The 18,577-nt window shown below is 35.1% G+C and overlaps 1 protein-coding gene across 1 annotated transcript in view; it reads left to right on the top strand.

Moving 5' to 3' along the window:
- SPATA17 (spermatogenesis associated 17) overlaps positions 1-14,477 on the top strand; it is a gene marked incomplete at its 5' end in the record, with an annotated part of 84,922 nt that extends 70,445 nt beyond the window's left edge. The window contains one exon of the mRNA XM_010162592.1: positions 14,397-14,477. Coding sequence (XP_010160894.1) covers positions 14,397-14,477 — 81 coding nt within the window. The remainder of the gene's footprint in view (positions 1-14,396) is intronic.
- Between the last annotated feature and the right edge of the window lie 4,100 nt (positions 14,478-18,577).

Genomic DNA, 18,577 nt, shown 5'->3' with positions numbered 1-18,577 from the left:
TTGAGAAGCAAATGTATTAAATAAGGCAGGACTATGTCATATCCAACAGTGGGAACACCAGGCATTACCTCTCATTCACAGGACTAGAATGAAATGTCTCTCATTATAAGATACACCCATTCAGTCTTCCAGGGAAACAAATAATAATTTCAACTTTTGACAGCTGACATAATGATTTTTCCAGATTCCTTACTGAATGACTGTGTCATATTTACAGAAAAACATTTTGTTATGAGGATCACTTTCAGAGCTCCCATTGGAAAAGTTCTTCAGCTCTAGATTGTTTCCTTTGAGAAAATCCTTAAGGTCACCACTGCTGGGCTGCCTTTGAAAAATGCAATGTTTGATAGATGTAATGAAAATTATTATCAACTATCAGTAGTCTTTCAAATGATTGTTGTAATTAAAATATACAAAATGTATCCCTGGCTACTGTTTAACTAAATGCAGAAAAGAATCTGGCAGGGGGATCGGTCTAGATGATCTTTCGAGGTCCCTCCCTTTCCCTAATGTGATAACTGGAACAATGAAAAGAAAGTCTGGAAAAACTTTCTGATGAAGGTGACTGAGTTTACAGGGTCTGATTTTGAGGGAATACTACAAACTAGTGACTGAGAAGAGTCAAACCATTCAGTTATTTGCATAAGAAATACTGTCACCACTCCTCTAATCAAATCTATTCTACTGGCTATTTGTAAGGGTTTGTCGGCAACTAGTTGAATATTTTATAAAACCTGATTTTCAGTACTGTAATTTCTCAACGGGAAAATGCAGTCCCTTGATGATGATCCAAGGCTTTGAAGAATAAATTGATTTGAAAGAGAAAATTAGATGGTACTTATTATACTGTCTAACTAGCAATCCTTTGTCATTTGTCTGTTGGATGATAAATGTCTTGCTTTGCCTAGCTTCCTCATTTAATAATGTACCTTGTGTGTTAGTGGCAGAAAAGAAAATCTTTCTTTTTAGTAAGAGCTAACTCTAACCAATATTTCTTTGAGGGACATGTGGGTATGTTATAACTTTCTAAATAATTCTCATTGTATACATTGCTTAAAAATTTTAAAGCCTCCTGTTTAATCAGAAACACTTTAGAAATAAAGTATCTTGACCAGTTCCTTCAGTACATGCTTAGAGCACACTACAGTAACTTGTGGCAGACTTTTTAATGCAAAAAAAATAATCAGTTGAGCTGGAAATAGTAGTTTGAAGTTGCACACAATTTGTTTTGTTTGTACTGTTTTTAGGTGTTCACTATTTGGATATTATTTTGTTTGCTGAAACTGAAAATCCTCACACTGAACTGGAAAGTTCCTGGCCTTGCCTTTTGCTGACAGTTTTGGGTGGGCTGTTCAGTATTCTTGGAATAAAGTAGATCTGTTTATGTGTCTGCCAAACATAATGTATTTCAATTCAATTCAATTTGCCACAATAGTGAATTAAAAATTTCTCTATTTTGAAGTAATTTAAAATTATTTATGGAACAAGTCTGCAAAAACAAGCTACTTTTTATTTGATAATGCTCACCTAGACATTGTTTGTACTGGTTAAATAGAGTTGAAATTAAAATAACAGAAAGCTTTTCACAATCATCCAGGAATTACATGGTCTATATAACTGTTGAAAAATTCAGGTATGAGAACTGATCCTTGGCACCTAGCATAACTGAGATATATCTATGCAGCTAGGTGAGTTTACATCAGTTGTGGATCTGGCCCGCAATAAATATAATCAATATGTAGATGAATACTATTTAGAAAGAACGTTCTAGGAAAAATGGTATTACCCATTTTCACAGAAAAATAGACCCTGTTTTTTTCTTCATCTTTAAACACGCATTGCTGGTGAATTTGCAAATTGAAGTCTAAGTTCAGAAGCACATATTCTGTTCACTTCTTGCAACAGATATGCTTAGCACTACAGAATGTTGCATCTTCAAATGGTGCCTGAATGACCTATTTTGTCACGCTGACCCATTATGATTGAATAGTTGTATAATTTGTAGTATTATTAATACCTGTAGCTGTTCTGAATGGATTCTAAGAGGTTATGCCAGGTATGTGCCCAAGCTGAGAGAAAAACTGCAAGTTTTTGTTGTTTTGATGATTTCTTAAGAGAGCAAGAGTAGATTATTCTTAAGGCAGTAATACTTCAGTGAAGTAGGATGGATTTTAGAGTAATCTACATTCCCTGAACAGGAAAAATCACAGTAAAAGCTTTGTGCACTTACGTTGGAGCGAATGAGAGACTGTTAGTAATACAGACCGCTTGTTGTCTTAACGGTTTGACATAAGTAGCTACTGCTTCTCTCTTTAAACTTTGTACCATGAATCAACTCTGAACACATTTGCTCCATCATTATAATACAATATTCACTTTGGAATACACTTAAGTGTTTATTCATTTAATGCAATGAAGAGCTGGTTTCAATATGCCCTATATAAAATCATGTTAAAAGGATGTTCCACCATGATAGAGATAAGAAAATATATTATTCTTTCTGTTATAGTTTTTGTTGATTTCAGTGTAAAATATCGTAGGATCATAGAATCATAGTGGTTGGAAAAGACCTTTAAGATCACCAAGTCCAACCATTTACCTATCACTACCAATCCCATCTCTAAACCATGTCCCTAAGCACCACATCTACACGTCCTTTAAATACCACCAGGGGTGGTGACTCCACCACTTCCCTGGGCAGCCTGTTCCAATGTGTGACTACCCTTTTTGGGAAGAATTTTTTTCTTAATATCCAACCTAAACCTCCCCTGGTGCAACTTGTAGCCATTTCCTTTTGTTCTGTCACCTGTTACCAGAGAGAAGAGACCAACACTCACCACTCTACACCCTCCTTTCAGGTAGTTGTAGAGAGCAATAATGTCTCCCCTCAGGCTCCTCCAGACTAAACAACCCCAGCTCCCTCAGCTGCTCCTCATAAGACTTGTTCTTCAAGCCCTTCAACCAGCTTCGTTGCCCTTCTTTGGACACACTCCAGAAACTGAAAGGTGTACCCACATAAGGAGTTATTGATGAATAGGTGCATAATCATGTTTTAATATTCTAGAATGAGAGTTATGGAATTATTCAGGAATAACATTTCAGCTTCAAATTCAGACTTCAATTCTATTTAAATAACTACAAGTTTTGATGAGTTAATGTACAGGGGCAATAGCACCTAAAGTAAGGAAGATACAAAATCTGTGATGGAAACAATATCTGTTTCATAACTGTATTGTTTTTGTTTTCCATAATGAGACTATTTGAGTAGGAATTTACATTTTGACTATGGTAACAGGAACTAATAATATTCGCAGCCATTAGCTTTGAGATGTGTTACGATCTCTTACCTGTACTTGTATGAAGGTATGACAACCTGAGTGGAAAGCTCTTATTAGCGATTTAATACCTTGCTCTTCTAAATTATGAAAGTCTTAAACTTAGGGGAAAAGAAAAAAAAGAGAAATAATAAAAACTTTGTACATTAATGTGAAACTGCTTGATTGAGCAATGTAGTGTCAACCATGTCTTTCTTCTAATGCTAAAAGTAATGCACATAGACAGAGTGACAATCAGACTATAGCCTCCCATCAGCTGTAATTAATCTTTTAGTTAACAGAGACTAGAAAAGCTTCTCATCAGCCTCTTCTGAAGTCTGAGGCACCCTGTTTTTTGATGTTTGCATTCTGAGTAAAATTGTCCCCACCAGTTCTAACAAATTGAAACACCAGGCTAATTATGGCAACTAATGAAGTGTGTGGAATGGTCACAGCTTGTCGTGAAACTGTTCCTTCAGCTCAGATTAGAGTTTCATCAATCACTTTTTTAAACTGATCCAGAATTGCTTCTGCCCAGTGCTTGGCATTTTTAATGCTGTTTCTGTAATTGGTTTTTTCCCCAAAGCTTAGGCTATTTTTTGAAATATTACATTCTCAGGACAGGACTTACAAACTCCAGTTTATAAAAAAACATTTCATTATTGCCTCTATCAGCTGATCAGGTCCTAGAAAGCTAATAAAAGAAGCAGAAATATAAAATTTGATATATAGCTTTTAATCCAGCTAAAGGTAGCAATAAAGCATATACACATATATGTATATGAATCATTATTACTGTGGGCTGGATGTATACTGCAATCTCATGAGACATAGTTTGTGGGCTGGATGGTTCAAATCCCACTGAAGGACCTAAATGAAATGAATGAGTTGGTCTTAGCTTATTTCCTAGTGGGTTGTGGTCCTCCATATATCACTCAAAGAGTCTGGCGTGATTTGTAGTTTTTGCAGATGCCCAAGACTTTGGCAGGAGAAAGACCAAAATCTGTTGCTATTTAAAAAAAATTCAACACTTCAGGTCAAATCCAAAGTCCTCGGAGAAGTATGGAAAACTTTACAGTGTAACTTATATTGCTACTACACTGTCAATGAATAAATTAGCATATAAAACATTGTAAAAATTCCTAGTTCCTGTTCATTTATAAGATATAATGGTACTCTGCTATACATTGAAAGTTCTGCATGGACATTAAATAAATAAATGTTAAAGAAAGTCTAAGGCTAAATTCTTTCCTCAACCTGGACAACAGAGTATGGAATTTAGTTTGTAAGTTATCTGGCTGAAAAATGAAATAAACTTTTGCTCATGTGCTACCATAGAGTATGCTTGCAATAGTTGTTACATTTAGTATATATAACATGTATTCATATCAGAACCATGGCGGCATGATTTTAGTTTTTGAAGCGTTCAACAATCTATTTTTTAAATTTATGCTAATATGTGTAATCTATTTCATTTTTTCAGCACCATTGAATCTGAAATAATGTTTGGCTATAAATGTCAATTGCTCCTCTCCCTGAAGTTTCTTAACCAGCAGCAGTTTGATGGAACTAGCTTCATGTCAATGCCAAAACAAATCTATGGCAGCTGAGTGAATAATCAGTGTTTGCTGATACTATTCCTGAAATATGTCAAAGAACTGGTGGATTTACACAAAAGAAAAAGTGCCATTGAAAAAATGAAAAAAAACGTGACACACAAAGAAGATATGTTATCATATATGAATGAATGCAGACAGAAAAAATAGCAATAGGTATTAACCTAAGAGCTATTGTTCCAGTTTTATTGATTGGTGAGAACATTTGTGAAAACTAGATAGGAGATGAGTAGTTTTTCTAGTGTTAGCTGATCTCCAAAGTAAGCTGCCTGCAAAATGAGAAAGGCCTTTTCCTGTTTGTTCATTTCAATCTCTTCCGAAGGTAGCTTACAGTTGCAAAACAAGAAAGCTGTTTTTTCTCTTCAGCTTTCATGACTGCTGGGGCACATTGCTGACTCATGTTTAGCTGTTTGCCCACCAGGACCTCAAGGTCCTCTTCTACAGAGCTGCTACCCAGTCTGTCAGCCTCCAGCCTGCTTTGTTCCTGGGGTTAGTCTGTGTCAGGTGCATTTGTTCATACTCTATTTTGTGAGGTTCTGTCAGGCCATTCCTCTAGCCTGTTTATATCACTCTGAATGATAGCCCTCAAGTGTATCAATGGCACCCATTAGTTTGGTGTTGTCCATGAACTTGATGACAGTGCATTTCATTTCCACCTCCAGGTCACCAGTGAAGATCTTAAATAAGATAGGTCCCAAGATAGCCCCTGAGGAAATACATTTGTACCCAGGTTCCAGTTAGAGTACAAACCATTCGTTGCTACCCTTTGAACCTGCTAATCCAGACAGTTATTGCATCTATTATTCTACACATCTAGACTATAATTTACCAACTTGATTAAAAGGATTCTCTGGGAGATTGTGTTGAAAGCCTTGCTAAAAAAGCTAGACAGCATCCAGTGTTCTCCTTTGATCTGTGTATCTAGTCATTTCATCACAGAAAGCAATCAGGTTTGAAAGCATCATCCAGAACGATGTCAAACCAGATGAAATCTAACTGGAGTACAGTTTTTGCTGTGTATGCCAAACACAGTGCAATCAATGTGCTTTTTTCCCCCCCATTATTATTGATTCTAAATGATTACAACTTTTTTCAAACTGATACAACTTGACCTGATAAGATAAAAAATATTTTCACTTGAGGATTGAAATTCAAAATTCTTCCTCCTTAACTCCTAGTGGCATGATTTTGGCAAGTTAGAGAGAGTTGCAACTTGATCTTGGCAGGTTAAACATTTTCTGGCTTTAGGCCAGCAGGTTAAAAATGGTTCTAAGTTTGTCTTGGCAGTCAACACTTGGCACTGGCTTATTTTCAGCTGGAAAGATAATGTTGTAGTTGAACAGATTAGAAAATGAAAAGGGCAGCTCATAAGTGGCATAAGTCAAGATACTTATCCCTGAGTGCATTATTTTCTAATACAGGTCCTGTTGCTAGCAGAGTGTGTGTGATGGACAGGACAAGGAGCTGGCTTAAAAATACAAGCACTATGATAAAAAGATGTCCTTTACTTTTTCATCAGATGCTTTTAAGATTCTATATTTTTCAGTACATAGGAATGTAGTGTTAGGCATAGTTCCACCTTAGATTTAATAACTTCATAAAAGGGTTATGTATTACTCATCAGTATGTTTTCATACTTGATAGTGTTATTTATACATCTTAAATGAATTAAGATGAACATCTACTCCCCTCTTCAAAAACATTTTGATAAAATATCCTGCAAGAAGTAGACATTTGCATGACAACAGCAAATAAACACCTCTTGGGATTCTGAATACCTACTGAACTATTTTAACTGCACATTTGTTTTTTAGCCCAGATTCAGTAAAGTTCAAGGGTATCCAAGTATGAAATAACTTGCAGAGAAATTCACATTAGTTTCTTAATTTAATTTACTTATAAAAAACCCTACATTCCTTGAAAAAATAGAATATTATCTTTGACAATTTTGATTCAAATACAGACATTCAGAACAGAATTTGGGTGATGTTGTTTCATACCATTGACTAAAGTATGGTACAGCATGCAGTGTAACTTTCTGTGTGGCAAACTGTACTGATATTGACTCTAATTATGTTTAAAAGTACCTGTAAAGTGTCTACATAAGGTGATTTATTCATCTTCAGTAAATTAGCTTTATACTCATAAATAAATTCATTATCTGAACAGTTATTTATAAAGGACAATATATTTCTTTTTAAAGCATTGCAAAGCTAGCTAGTACATGTTTGAGAGGAAGGACCAGACAGTGTCTGCGTTGCAGATCATCAATAAATGGAATAAATAAACTTGGAGGGTACAGCTGGGAATTCCACCCTTCCTTCCCCTTGGGCAACCACAATGACTGCGGGGTACTAAGTAAATGTAACAAATGCAAATTTGGACCACAAATCTTCATTGCTGGTTATATTACACATGACAAAAAGGACAGGCTAGTTTCAGATCCCAGGTTAATTTTAGAGAAGCGATGCTTATGAGAAAAAGTAATTCACTGGACCAAATCCTTCCTATTTTTTCCTTTGTCCCTCCTTGCACAAAACTTCCATCAAAGCCAAGAGATAATTTGCCTTTGCTTGTGAGAAAGCACTGTAAGGTTTGACACATTTGTAATCCTTAATGAAGACAGCTATTGCAAAGTATCTTATTTGTTTAGAAATATTTGTGCTTTCCTTGTCCAATGGCTCAAACTATTGCATTCTCAAAAGCATGATTATTTTCTGTCATGTCATAGCTTAATTTGTGCAGCTATGGAAGGGTACCGTGGGATATGCTTTTGTTCCTTTGTCCAAACTGCTTCTAACCATGTAGGAGCAAAAATAGGCTCTTTTGAAGGCTGGAACACATCCTCTCCTACCTTGCACAGATGAGGACAAGACGTTTTAGAGCTTGACTTTTGTTAGCCAGTTATCTCCAAAGCAGAAATTAGCACATCTTAGCTGCTGAGCTAAGAAAGCAAACTTCAGTGAGCACAGATTAGTAGCAGAACACTTATTTCTTGGAATATTAGAGAAAGGAAGGAATAGAGTTATAATTTCCATGTTAGGCTGTCACAGAGGAGCACACACTACTATGCTGCTTGTACTGGACACATCATGCAGGAAGTATGTAAACCCATGTGATTATCACACCAGTGGTTTTTCAGATTCAAGAACCATAATTAGAAATCTTTAATCATTTCTAGCAAGCGCTGTTTGAGTTTGGTTTCCTCATTTATAATTCCAAAAGATGAAGTGTGTAAGAGCCTCTGATAGTTATAAATCTCCATGAAAATTTAAGTGTAATAATAATGAAATGTTTGTTACATAAATTAAATAGCAATTAATGTTTTCTCATTCTGTTTGTAAGACAGGATTAAAATAGTGGTGTTAGATTTCCTACTGTGAATATAATTTCCTGATTTTTTTTTTTTTACAACATATTATCATAATATCAATAAAAGACTAAAACTAATAAGTAGAAAAAAATTGGCTGATGTAAACATAACACAGAAGGTTATAAAGTTGCCTTTTTATGGCCATACAATATCATTTTATTTTAGGATCTATAGCAAGTTGATTCAAAGGGTAAGACTTGCACTTATGAAGTCATTAAAGCAAGTACAAAATTGCTTTCTACCATAGTCACCCAGTCTTTTTAAATCAAAGAGTTTTATTGTTGTTGATGATATTTGCATTTACAGGAGGTAATTAGGGAATGAGTTAGACTTTACACTTGGAGCCCTCAAGCTTGAAAAGAAGAACCATAAAGTAGGCAATTTAGGAGGGAAATTTCAGAGAACAGAGGGGAACAGGATCATAATATTTTAGGTCAGTTTGACCATCACTGTGTTGATCCACAATATGGAGAAGCTCATAAAGTCTTCATGGAATCACAGGTTGTTTCATTGCACTTACCCAAAAGGACAAAATTTAGAGGGTTTAGAATTGGTAGCACTACGAGACGGAGATAGGTGATGGCTTCTTGTTCTCTTCTGCGTTGTGCTGACAAGCTGAATAGGGAAAGGTGTAATTCCAACCCCTTCGTCACAGAAGTGGTCACTTGTCCACTGTAGTGCAGGGAACTCCAATTAGGCATGCTTTTCTGTGGAAGTCAATGCCTCTGCATTAACACAATGAGATCTAGTCCCTAAGGCATGATCCAGGCTTTTGTTATTATCTCTTATTTGAAGGGGCTAGTTGACCCAATTGGTTAACACGTTAGCTTTTCATTTTAATAGCCTTAAGTCACAGAAGACCTATTCCTCGTTTTTGGATATTTCTCCACAGTGGAAAGCAAAATTGGCAGTCTGTGCCCACCAGCCACAAAAACAGAGTTATGCCAAACAACAGTGTCCTGAACTTTATGGCTAATTAGCTGTTGAAGCTATGCCCAAGAAATAGGTTCTGTTGCCCATGGGAAGACATGTGTAGTCATTATTAATGTCCCTGCTCATATCTCTCAATAGGTCTTATGAGCAGTGCTGCTTAAAGAGACTAAATGTACAGCAGGGAATTAAAAATTACAGTACCCCTTTCACTGACTGAAATATTGTAAACTTGTTTCACTGGGGCCAGGACTGGTGTCAATGTACTTTGTGTGAAAAGTGCAATAGAAGCATTAGTATTTGACAGCCCTGGTTGAAATAAGTGAAATTAATGGAGCTCTTTTCATATACGACAAGGCCATGGCACCCCTTTCATGCTGCTTACAGACAGAGAAAAGTCAATACTTTTTTATTACTTGATGCTGACCTACATTCTGCACTACAAGTGCCAGGCCCACTAATTGGTTTCAGTTGTGAGAAAAGTTTGCCCCAAAGAAACACTGGAGCAGATAAATCAATCTTTTTTAGGGTAGCTTAGTGGGTTTTGAGCACTTGAAATGACATTTGTGTTGTATTGACAGAATAGGTTGTTACACTCATTTTGTCATGTCAGAAGGCCCTGTACTAGTTGGAAGTATTGTTAACCAGTATTGATAAATTTGCTAAGAATAAAAGTTAGCTGGATCAACATTTTACTTGTATAACAACTTGCCATTTCTGGTTTGCTTCCTTGTTAGTGACCTCCGAGGCTATTAATAGGTCAGGAGGCTTACTGTGACAGCTCAATTTAAAACTTTAATTTTGCTATTACAAGCATTAGGATCATAGGGAATACTTAAACATGACCACTTAGTATTAAACAGAAGGAATTGTGCACTATGATGATACAGTGGCACTTGGCAGTACTGTCTGGTTTTCAAATAAAGTGTCCACATGAGCTGTGCCTAGCCTTTTGGGGAAAGCTTACCCTACACTAAGGACATAACTACTGCACAGACATTTATTCAGAATTTCCCATTGCATTCTTTTAAGTCTTGATGTTTACCTGTGGATGTTGATTTCAAGCTAAAGAGTGAGTTAGAGAAGTTATACAATTTATCTTTAAAACTTCTTCACATGCTACTTCTCCTAACCTATGAAAGAAATCTGCATTCATACAACCTAATGAAACTTTTATCTCCATTTATGCAACCAAATCTCTATTTATGCAACAAAATGAAATGTTGTAATTACAGAGAAAGACTATGCAAAGCTGTTAATCAGGTATCATAAGTTTCTAATAAGCTTATTGTCCCAAGTTTATCACATGCTTAACAGCTTCATAATTATTACAGACTTGATAGATTTTCTGTAGGAAACTACCCAAAGGGTGTATATGGAAGCTGAGAATAAATGGACATAATGGTACTTTCTGGCCTTAAAATCAGGGAATAGATATGCTACTGCTGTTTGCCTATTCTTGCTTTGGTCCAAAGCAGCTGACTTTCTACTTTATTAAATTTCCAAGAAGATACTTAATTGTAACTCCTAGCTCATTCCAAAGTGCATTTTTGTATTGCAAGAGATTGTACAATACTCTCAAAATTGTTTGGAAAGAAACACTATTAGTGCAAATTTATCACTAGAATGTGAGGGAAAGCATTTTCAAAGGCCTTCAAACTGATGTCCAGGTCTACAAGGTCTTGTTGGTTTGCCCATATTATTTGTACATTATCTGTACTTATGTATGTCTGCATACTCAGATGTAAAATCTCTTTAGAAGTTGCTTTAATAATGACATTCCAAAGATAAACTATGTGAGCATTTGGCAAGTGTAATCTATTGCATCAGAGTGTGCTGATTGAGACAAATCTTTGCTGACTTTATGTCACCTTTTTTGACTCCATTGTTTAGAACTGATGAGTACACATGACAGTCAAGTAGTCAAATGTATTGAAAGGGTCCATAGGTCTTGTTAAGCTCTGTCAGTTAAACTTGAGTCACTTACAATTTACTAGAGTGAAAGGAGTCAAAGCTTGACAAGTTTAAAAAGGAAGTGTTGTATTAACTACATTTGGGAATTTTAAAATAGGTCTCGATCCTGAAAATTACAGGTCTCTGATGCTGAGAATTATATGGCATAATTTAAGAATGCATTGTGGAAAAATTCCATACATCTCAGCACCATGCTCCTATGATCCTGACATTGCAAAACTGTAGGGTCAATCTCACCAATATGTGGGAATTCATAATTGTAAGCTAATTAATTCCAACCACCAACAATGAGGGGCTGACAGTGAAAATAGTTTTGAAGAAACAGTTTTTTTCTCCACGGAGAACTTCTGTTCTTGCAGCTTCAAAAGCTTTATCTACATAACTTCCTAACTTCTATGCTATGTAACAATTGGCTTAAACTCAAGAAGATCATGACAGCCTACCAGAATCAGCCAGCACTGCATTGCAATGTTTCACTGCATGATTTGGACCTACATTTCACCATCAAATTACACAGATGTAAGAACATGGCTTGCAGTTCCTTTCCCTTTGTGCTGCTACAATGGTACAGTGGGATAGACTCTCTTCAGCGCTGTGAAATAGATCTTGCAAGGCCAAGTGGTATTTTCAAGCCTTACTTTCTCACGCTATTGAGACCTGATTAAAATCTGTATTTTCAAATACAGAAATGTCTGGGGTTCTTTTCCTAAAAAGAGATTTTTATTTTACATGAATACTGTGCAACATTTACCTAGTACACATTCTGAACTTCTTTAGTTACTCCAACTGTAAAGCCAGCAGCACTTCTATTTATCCATCAGACTGTATGATGTTTCCTAAATGTGGTCAAACATAACTGCTGTCGTCATAATCAGAGCCAGTTGTTTAAATGCTCAGTTGTGAGTATCTAGTGAAATAGCTTTAAATAACAAGATAAACAGTACAGCTGCCAACCCAAAGTAATCTTACACTGAGGGGGCGTGTGGCACAGAAAATTTCCTCTTTGTCATTTTGATTTGAGTTTGAAGCTGGACCTGGGCTTAGTTCCAGCTCAAAAAACTGTTCACTTCAAAGGCTCCTAAATCGTCCCAAGGAGCTAATTTTGGCAGCCAATTGTTTTTGTTTGGCCAGGCATCCTAATAGCAAAAGCCGTCTGCTCCAGCAACTGAAGAATTCTTCAATGCTCAGAGTTACCATTCCTGATTTTATCCTGATGTGGGGGGTGTACACCTTTTACAGGTTTCCCTGTCTCACCCCAACTTCACTGCTTTTTTTGTTAAAATGTAGCTAACTGTCCTGCATGTAAATTAAAAATATACTTCCTATTTTCAAAATAAAGGATACTGTATTCTACTCTGAATTACTGCTTAATCCTAAATTATAACTGTATTATCTGTTTGCTTTCTTGGTAACTAGAGCTGGATTGTTGATTTTTTTTTTACATTCCTATGAACAATATTAGCCTGGTGAATTTACTGAATTGAATATAACTAGCTTCACTTTAGAAGCTTCACTTCACAGTTATGCTGGAGTTAAAATAATATTTATTATAATGATTATATGGACATATTTTCCTGTGGTAAGAAGGTGCTTGTGATGCCAAGCACGCAATGAAAATACTCCACCATTCTTAAAGTACCATAGGAAATACGCAAATAGGCTGTTTCTCCTGGGTAAGAAATCGGGCAGTACAAGGCATAGAGAAATATTAAAAATTAAATCTTGAGAACAGTTAAGAATGGGGCACTATTCACTTTCACACCACACAGGGAGTATTTAATTTTGAATGTATATGTCTACCTTGCTATTTTAAGATTTATGCACCAGAATGTTGGAGGAATCATACCAAATAACTTTAAGTGTGAGTTGTAAGAAATGATATGGTCAGAGTTTGGCAATACCAAGTGCAGATGAAACTCAGTTGGGCCATGCCAGTGCTTTCATGAAGCTTACCAGAAGTTGTAGTTGCTCTGTCTGTTCATGGAGATTCAGCTGAACTGTGGTCTGTGAAGCAGCTAAATCTAAATTATCCAGGGAATGTAATTTTTCAGGAAAAAAAGGTTTTCATTCTGTTTTTGAGAGAAACCCAAACCTTTCAAATTGTAAAATGTGTTGAAAAAGTAAAAAATTTAGCTTTCATTCACTCATGGCTTCAGATATTTTATGAAGACATTGTATTTCCATGCACTTTCACAGAGCATCACGTTGACAACAGAAAGCAGTAGGAAGTGTTCAGACCAAATTCTTTCTTAAAAATGAACCAACAGATCCTGGAAAGCTGATAATTAATCTCTGGCATGTTACTTTCAGAAAGGGAAACCAATGCTAACGAAAAACAAATATTGTGTATTGCTGATACTATTGCCAGTATTTTAGGGTCAGATAAAATAATTTTATTAAGAATGCTTTAAAACCTTTATCTTAAGCACCACAGACTTGCTAATCATTTACCATAAGCATTTATTAGTAGTTAGCTAAATCAAAATACTATTTTGAATACTCAGCTTACTTTAGTTTCTTATTTCTTGGCCATATTAACATTGTACTCTTAAGGCACAGGTTCACTTGCGTTTCTCTTATTAAATTTAGATTTGTAAGCATTTGTGTTTTAAAAAAAAATTAGTGTAGCAACCAAGAACTTTTCCTGCAAAAAACATGTTCAGGAACCACCCTGCTTTTATTTTTTCTACCAGAACTCCTAATCAATTTGTTGCCACTAATACTTATCTACTATATATTCATTGTTGTACCATTTCTAATGGAGATAGTTTAATATCCATGTTTGAATGTTCAACAAGGTAGAAAGGTTAAAATATTTCAAAGGTATCTTACTGTCTTTATCTTACCTGGTTGCCAGAGAGGAGAATATAATTTTGTATACCATGATTTGGAAAAGACTGTAAAATCTAGTCTTTGGAGCAGGAAATTTGTGCCTACAGTTACTTAGAATTTGAAATACATATTTGCTTGCAATTAAATAATTCAATTCTCATACTCTTCTTCAAAGCAATGTACATATAATAACATATGTTTCATATACATTATTTTGTATCATTCACTTTCTAACTCATATAATGAAATTTACCTATACCTATAAGACAATATTTAGAGCTCTAAAATACCTTAAAAGAAAAAACTGAAACCAGGAAAGCCAAACCTAATCTTCTTTTGTCTCTTTTGTTTCTTTAGGACTTTCAAACAGTGTTGCCATCGATTGTTCTCTTTGAAAAGTTTGGAAAAACTTATTCCCCAACTGGACAAATAGTGTAATCCTCCTGTAAGCTACGCAATGTGAAACACCTGATAAGTAATCAATAAATGTATTTCTGCAAATGCACAGCAGTTTGTTGACTGAATGTCCCATAAAGTACTCTTTCTGTAAAGTGATGTATACTGTGTCTGAAGTAGTGTTAAGTGATTTTACTTGATCTTTAAGCAGTACAGCTTCCAACATTAATAAAAATGGTTTGGTCTTTAAAAAAAAAAAAAAAAATAAAAAAAAAAAAAAATTCTGTATTTTGTCTAATGTAAATCCTTTAAGATACAAACCCAGAGTTCTCAAGTAAAAGACTTGGAACCACATTGTATTTCTTTCAGATTTGTAAGTGAGGTTAACAGTAAAAAAAGAAAAAAAATAAAAGTTACATCTATTGGGTTTTTTCTCACAACTATAAATGTATCTAGTTCATCATTGTTGTTCATAATTTTCAGTTTTAGTATACATACTTTTTGGATACTGATCCATCTCTTCAGAAGGACAGGATAGGCTATTTACATAGAATATACTATTTTAAATCATTTTAGGTCTTCAATGGTATGCATGGTAGGCTTTGTTTTGTCTAAAAAAAAATAAAGTTCTAACATACACACCTCATTAATAGATCAATTTTTCTATATCCACTTAATTTTCTTTATCAATAGCTGTATATTTATGCCTAGTCCCATGTTAAGCAGATTGATATGTGGGAACATACAAAACTGATATTTGTTTGCTGTGTTCGATTGCATGCAATCCTGCAAAATAGTTTCATCAGAGCCCAATAGCTTCAAAAGACTCAAAGAATTCAGCATCATGGGAAGACTTCAACATTTCTTAAGAGCAAATCACAAGCTAATTCTTAAAATTATGTGAGTGAATTTTTACAAGAGTTTTGTGCTGAATTCTCTAGTATACCATGTTTGCTTTTTGTATCATCAGACTATATTTGAATCAAATATATCTGTTTATAATATTCAAATCAGTTAACTCAATGGTAGGCTTTTTATTACTGAGTTTTGTTATGTGATTCTTTTGTCCTCTACAAATGTGCAGAAAACCTCCATCAGATGCCTGTTTGTATGAATACTTTCTGAAGTAAGAGTCATAAATTTCGCTTCCGCAGGTTTTCGACTGTCAGCCTGCGTGAAAACTTTTACTGCTATCATACACAAGAATAAAAGCACTTTCAATTCCATTACAGTAGGTTATGAATGCGGGCACTGGGCTGTAGTGTTGTTACTTTCTGGAGTTTGTAATTTTCAAGCTTTGAAAAGTTTATTCATCTGCATGGCAATTAGAAATTAACTCTGGGAAGTGAGAAGCAGCCACCTCAATACCTCAGTCTCCCCAATAAGAGTTAATCTGATCAAATGTATCCGAGTGCTTTAGTTGTTCATGGAAGGGATTGAACATGAAACACTTGTGCAAAACTGTTGATGAATAAAGATGCCACAGTATTTTTTATATATGAGAGCTATCTATTTGATTGCTTCAGCTTTAAGGTAGTTCATTACAGTAATTCACCCTGTGTTGCCTCTTTAACTTCATACCACAGTTTCCCATCAGTCCGATTAGAAATGGCAATACCTTTATCAGATTAATCTTTCTTTCTCTTTCTTCCTTGCAGTATCTCTGACCCCAGGACAAAACAAAGCCTACCATGCATACCAGCGCTCTGTGGGTGACAGTGCTCATAGCTAAGGGTCTAGAGCACAGATGGAGGTTAAAACCAACACTTCTAATTTTAATTGTTTGATACATACACAATTCCTCCTCTTAAGGAAAAAAAAGAAACCAGAATTTTTTGTTTCTAAGCAGCTAGCTTCTTCCCAGAAACCTTCTTACACAAAACCAGGTCTGTTCATTTTATCAGATAAACAAAATTCCAGAAAATGAATAAAGTAACAACTTTTATTACCTGCCAGGTTTGGGTTTTGGGTTTCTGCTGCCAATTTCATAGGGAATCCAATACTTTTATTTAACTGGAGTTCACACAGGATTTATGTCATTCGTAGGCATACGATATAACATCGAAACTATTTTGTGCCGCCACACTATAATCTCAGAATCCCTTCATTTCTTATTAAGTACATTCAGCATTTAGTCAATACATTTATACAAACCAGCTTATAATTATTCTAGAGGGACCTTTACCAATTCTTCAATTCTGTAGAGACTTTTTATTATTTTTCTTACTCTCTTAAACTACACATAAACACATCCAGAGAGTTAAGAGAGGAATAGCTTGAAGATTTTTTAAATATGAAAGGATATCAAAAGGATATCAATCTATGAAACTTTAGATGGCTCTGGACTTTTGGGTTGTTTTTTGGTTTGGTTTTTATTTTTAGTTTTAACTCCCATCTGGATGCTGCAGAGGTCAGGACTGTTTGCAAGTATGGGTCTAGAGAACCTACCCATACATTTTTTCCACATATGGATGAGGCTGATTGATAGAGAAAACTCCCAATATTAAAAGCAACAGCTAGTAATAATTTAAGAACACAGTCTTGGAATACCTTCAGCATGTTTGACTTCCTTGATTATAAAAGAAGCTCAGAATACATAGTATAGCTCAGGGGACACCAAGTAGGTTTTTATTATGTAGAGAAATTGGACATCATGAACGATTAAAAAAATAATTTAGAAGAGAGTGCTAGCAATCTGCAGTATATAGGAAAGGAGATAAAATTTAAATTTCAGCCTTGGGGTAGACCAGATTTCTTTGACTCTGAGGTAGACTACCACTTCCATTTGGTAACCCTATGTGGCAAGCAAGTGCATGTATCTGTCTGAAAAAGAAAGTTTTGTTTTGCTCTCTTGTTTAAATCAAAATGTTTGCATATTTTTATGTATAGGTTTTATATAAAACCAGTTAAAACTAAACTTTTCATATTTTTATTCACTGCAATATCTCTGTCTAGTGAACAAGACAGTAAGAATTCTGATTATTTAGTTATGTAACCATTCTTATTATCAATGTAAACACTAGGTGATTGTGCAAGTGATTTTACTTTACTCCTGTTTATCATTTTTATTGATATAGTTTACTGTATTGCTTTTAATTATCAAATTAATTCTTGTAATATATTTTTAATATTTTATTTGTTGTAGGTTTGCATTACTAATAAATTAGTTGATTTATAACATTCCAATACTTTAGAGAAGATATTTCTGGTTTACAGGGGATGTTACAATCTATTCTCACAATACAAAATCTTATTAACACAGTATGGGTATAGATAGAGGCACCAGAATAGGAACACTCTGAAAATTTGAAATGGATTTATGGACCTTGATGAGTCTGAAAGATATGCTGCCTCTTAGAAATGTAGTTGGCTATGGCATTTAGCAAACTATTCACAGTAGTATCTAAAAATCAAAAAAATCACTATGATGCCAGATAAAAAGACAAATATAAGAAGCTGTGTATTGGTCTTCAGAAAAAGAAGTGTCATTACCCTAATTGCTCCATTAAATGTATTTCAGTCTGTTGTAGTTGAACAAATGTGAATAGTAAAACATATTTAGCCAAACTATACCAGAGTGACCTGGTTGCTGTTTTCTGCAGTAACAAAATACGGTCCTCAGCATGGAGCGAGACATTAACGATTCTTGTTTTTCAGCCACAGAAACACAAATAATTTTTGTGGTTTGGACTGATTTAGTCCATGTGTATGGAGGAAAAAAATTACCGTTGAGCTTTTTCATACTGAGTGGCTGAAGAGGCTTATCAAACACCTTTGGGAAGCAGCACTTACTGGGAAGAACCTGTCATACCACCTCACTAGCAGAGTATCTCTGATATGTCACTTTGATACCTTTGTCTAATGCATAAAAAGCCTAGAATGTGATACTTTGATGTCCACTGATATGTGATCAATTGGTATAGATCATAGATCTTGAGAGAGTCAGATAATAATATAATTTCTTTCTATATCAGATACATTGACCTACCTGCCGGGTGCTAAGGATTCAAAGCCTCTATGCTAATGATCAACAGTCTTTGGGTTTAACCACCACTGGGGATCACATCACTCATAAAAAAGATGTGGGCAAAGTCATTAAAATGGAACAGTAATGTGCTAAAAGTTGCTTACAACATACCACA

This window comes from Antrostomus carolinensis, unplaced genomic scaffold (assembly GCF_000700745.2).
Source record: "Antrostomus carolinensis isolate BGI_N321 unplaced genomic scaffold, ASM70074v2 scaffold21452, whole genome shotgun sequence".
Taxonomy (NCBI): Eukaryota; Metazoa; Chordata; class Aves; order Caprimulgiformes; family Caprimulgidae; genus Antrostomus; species Antrostomus carolinensis.
This window is presented reverse-complemented; position numbering and strand designations above follow the sequence as displayed.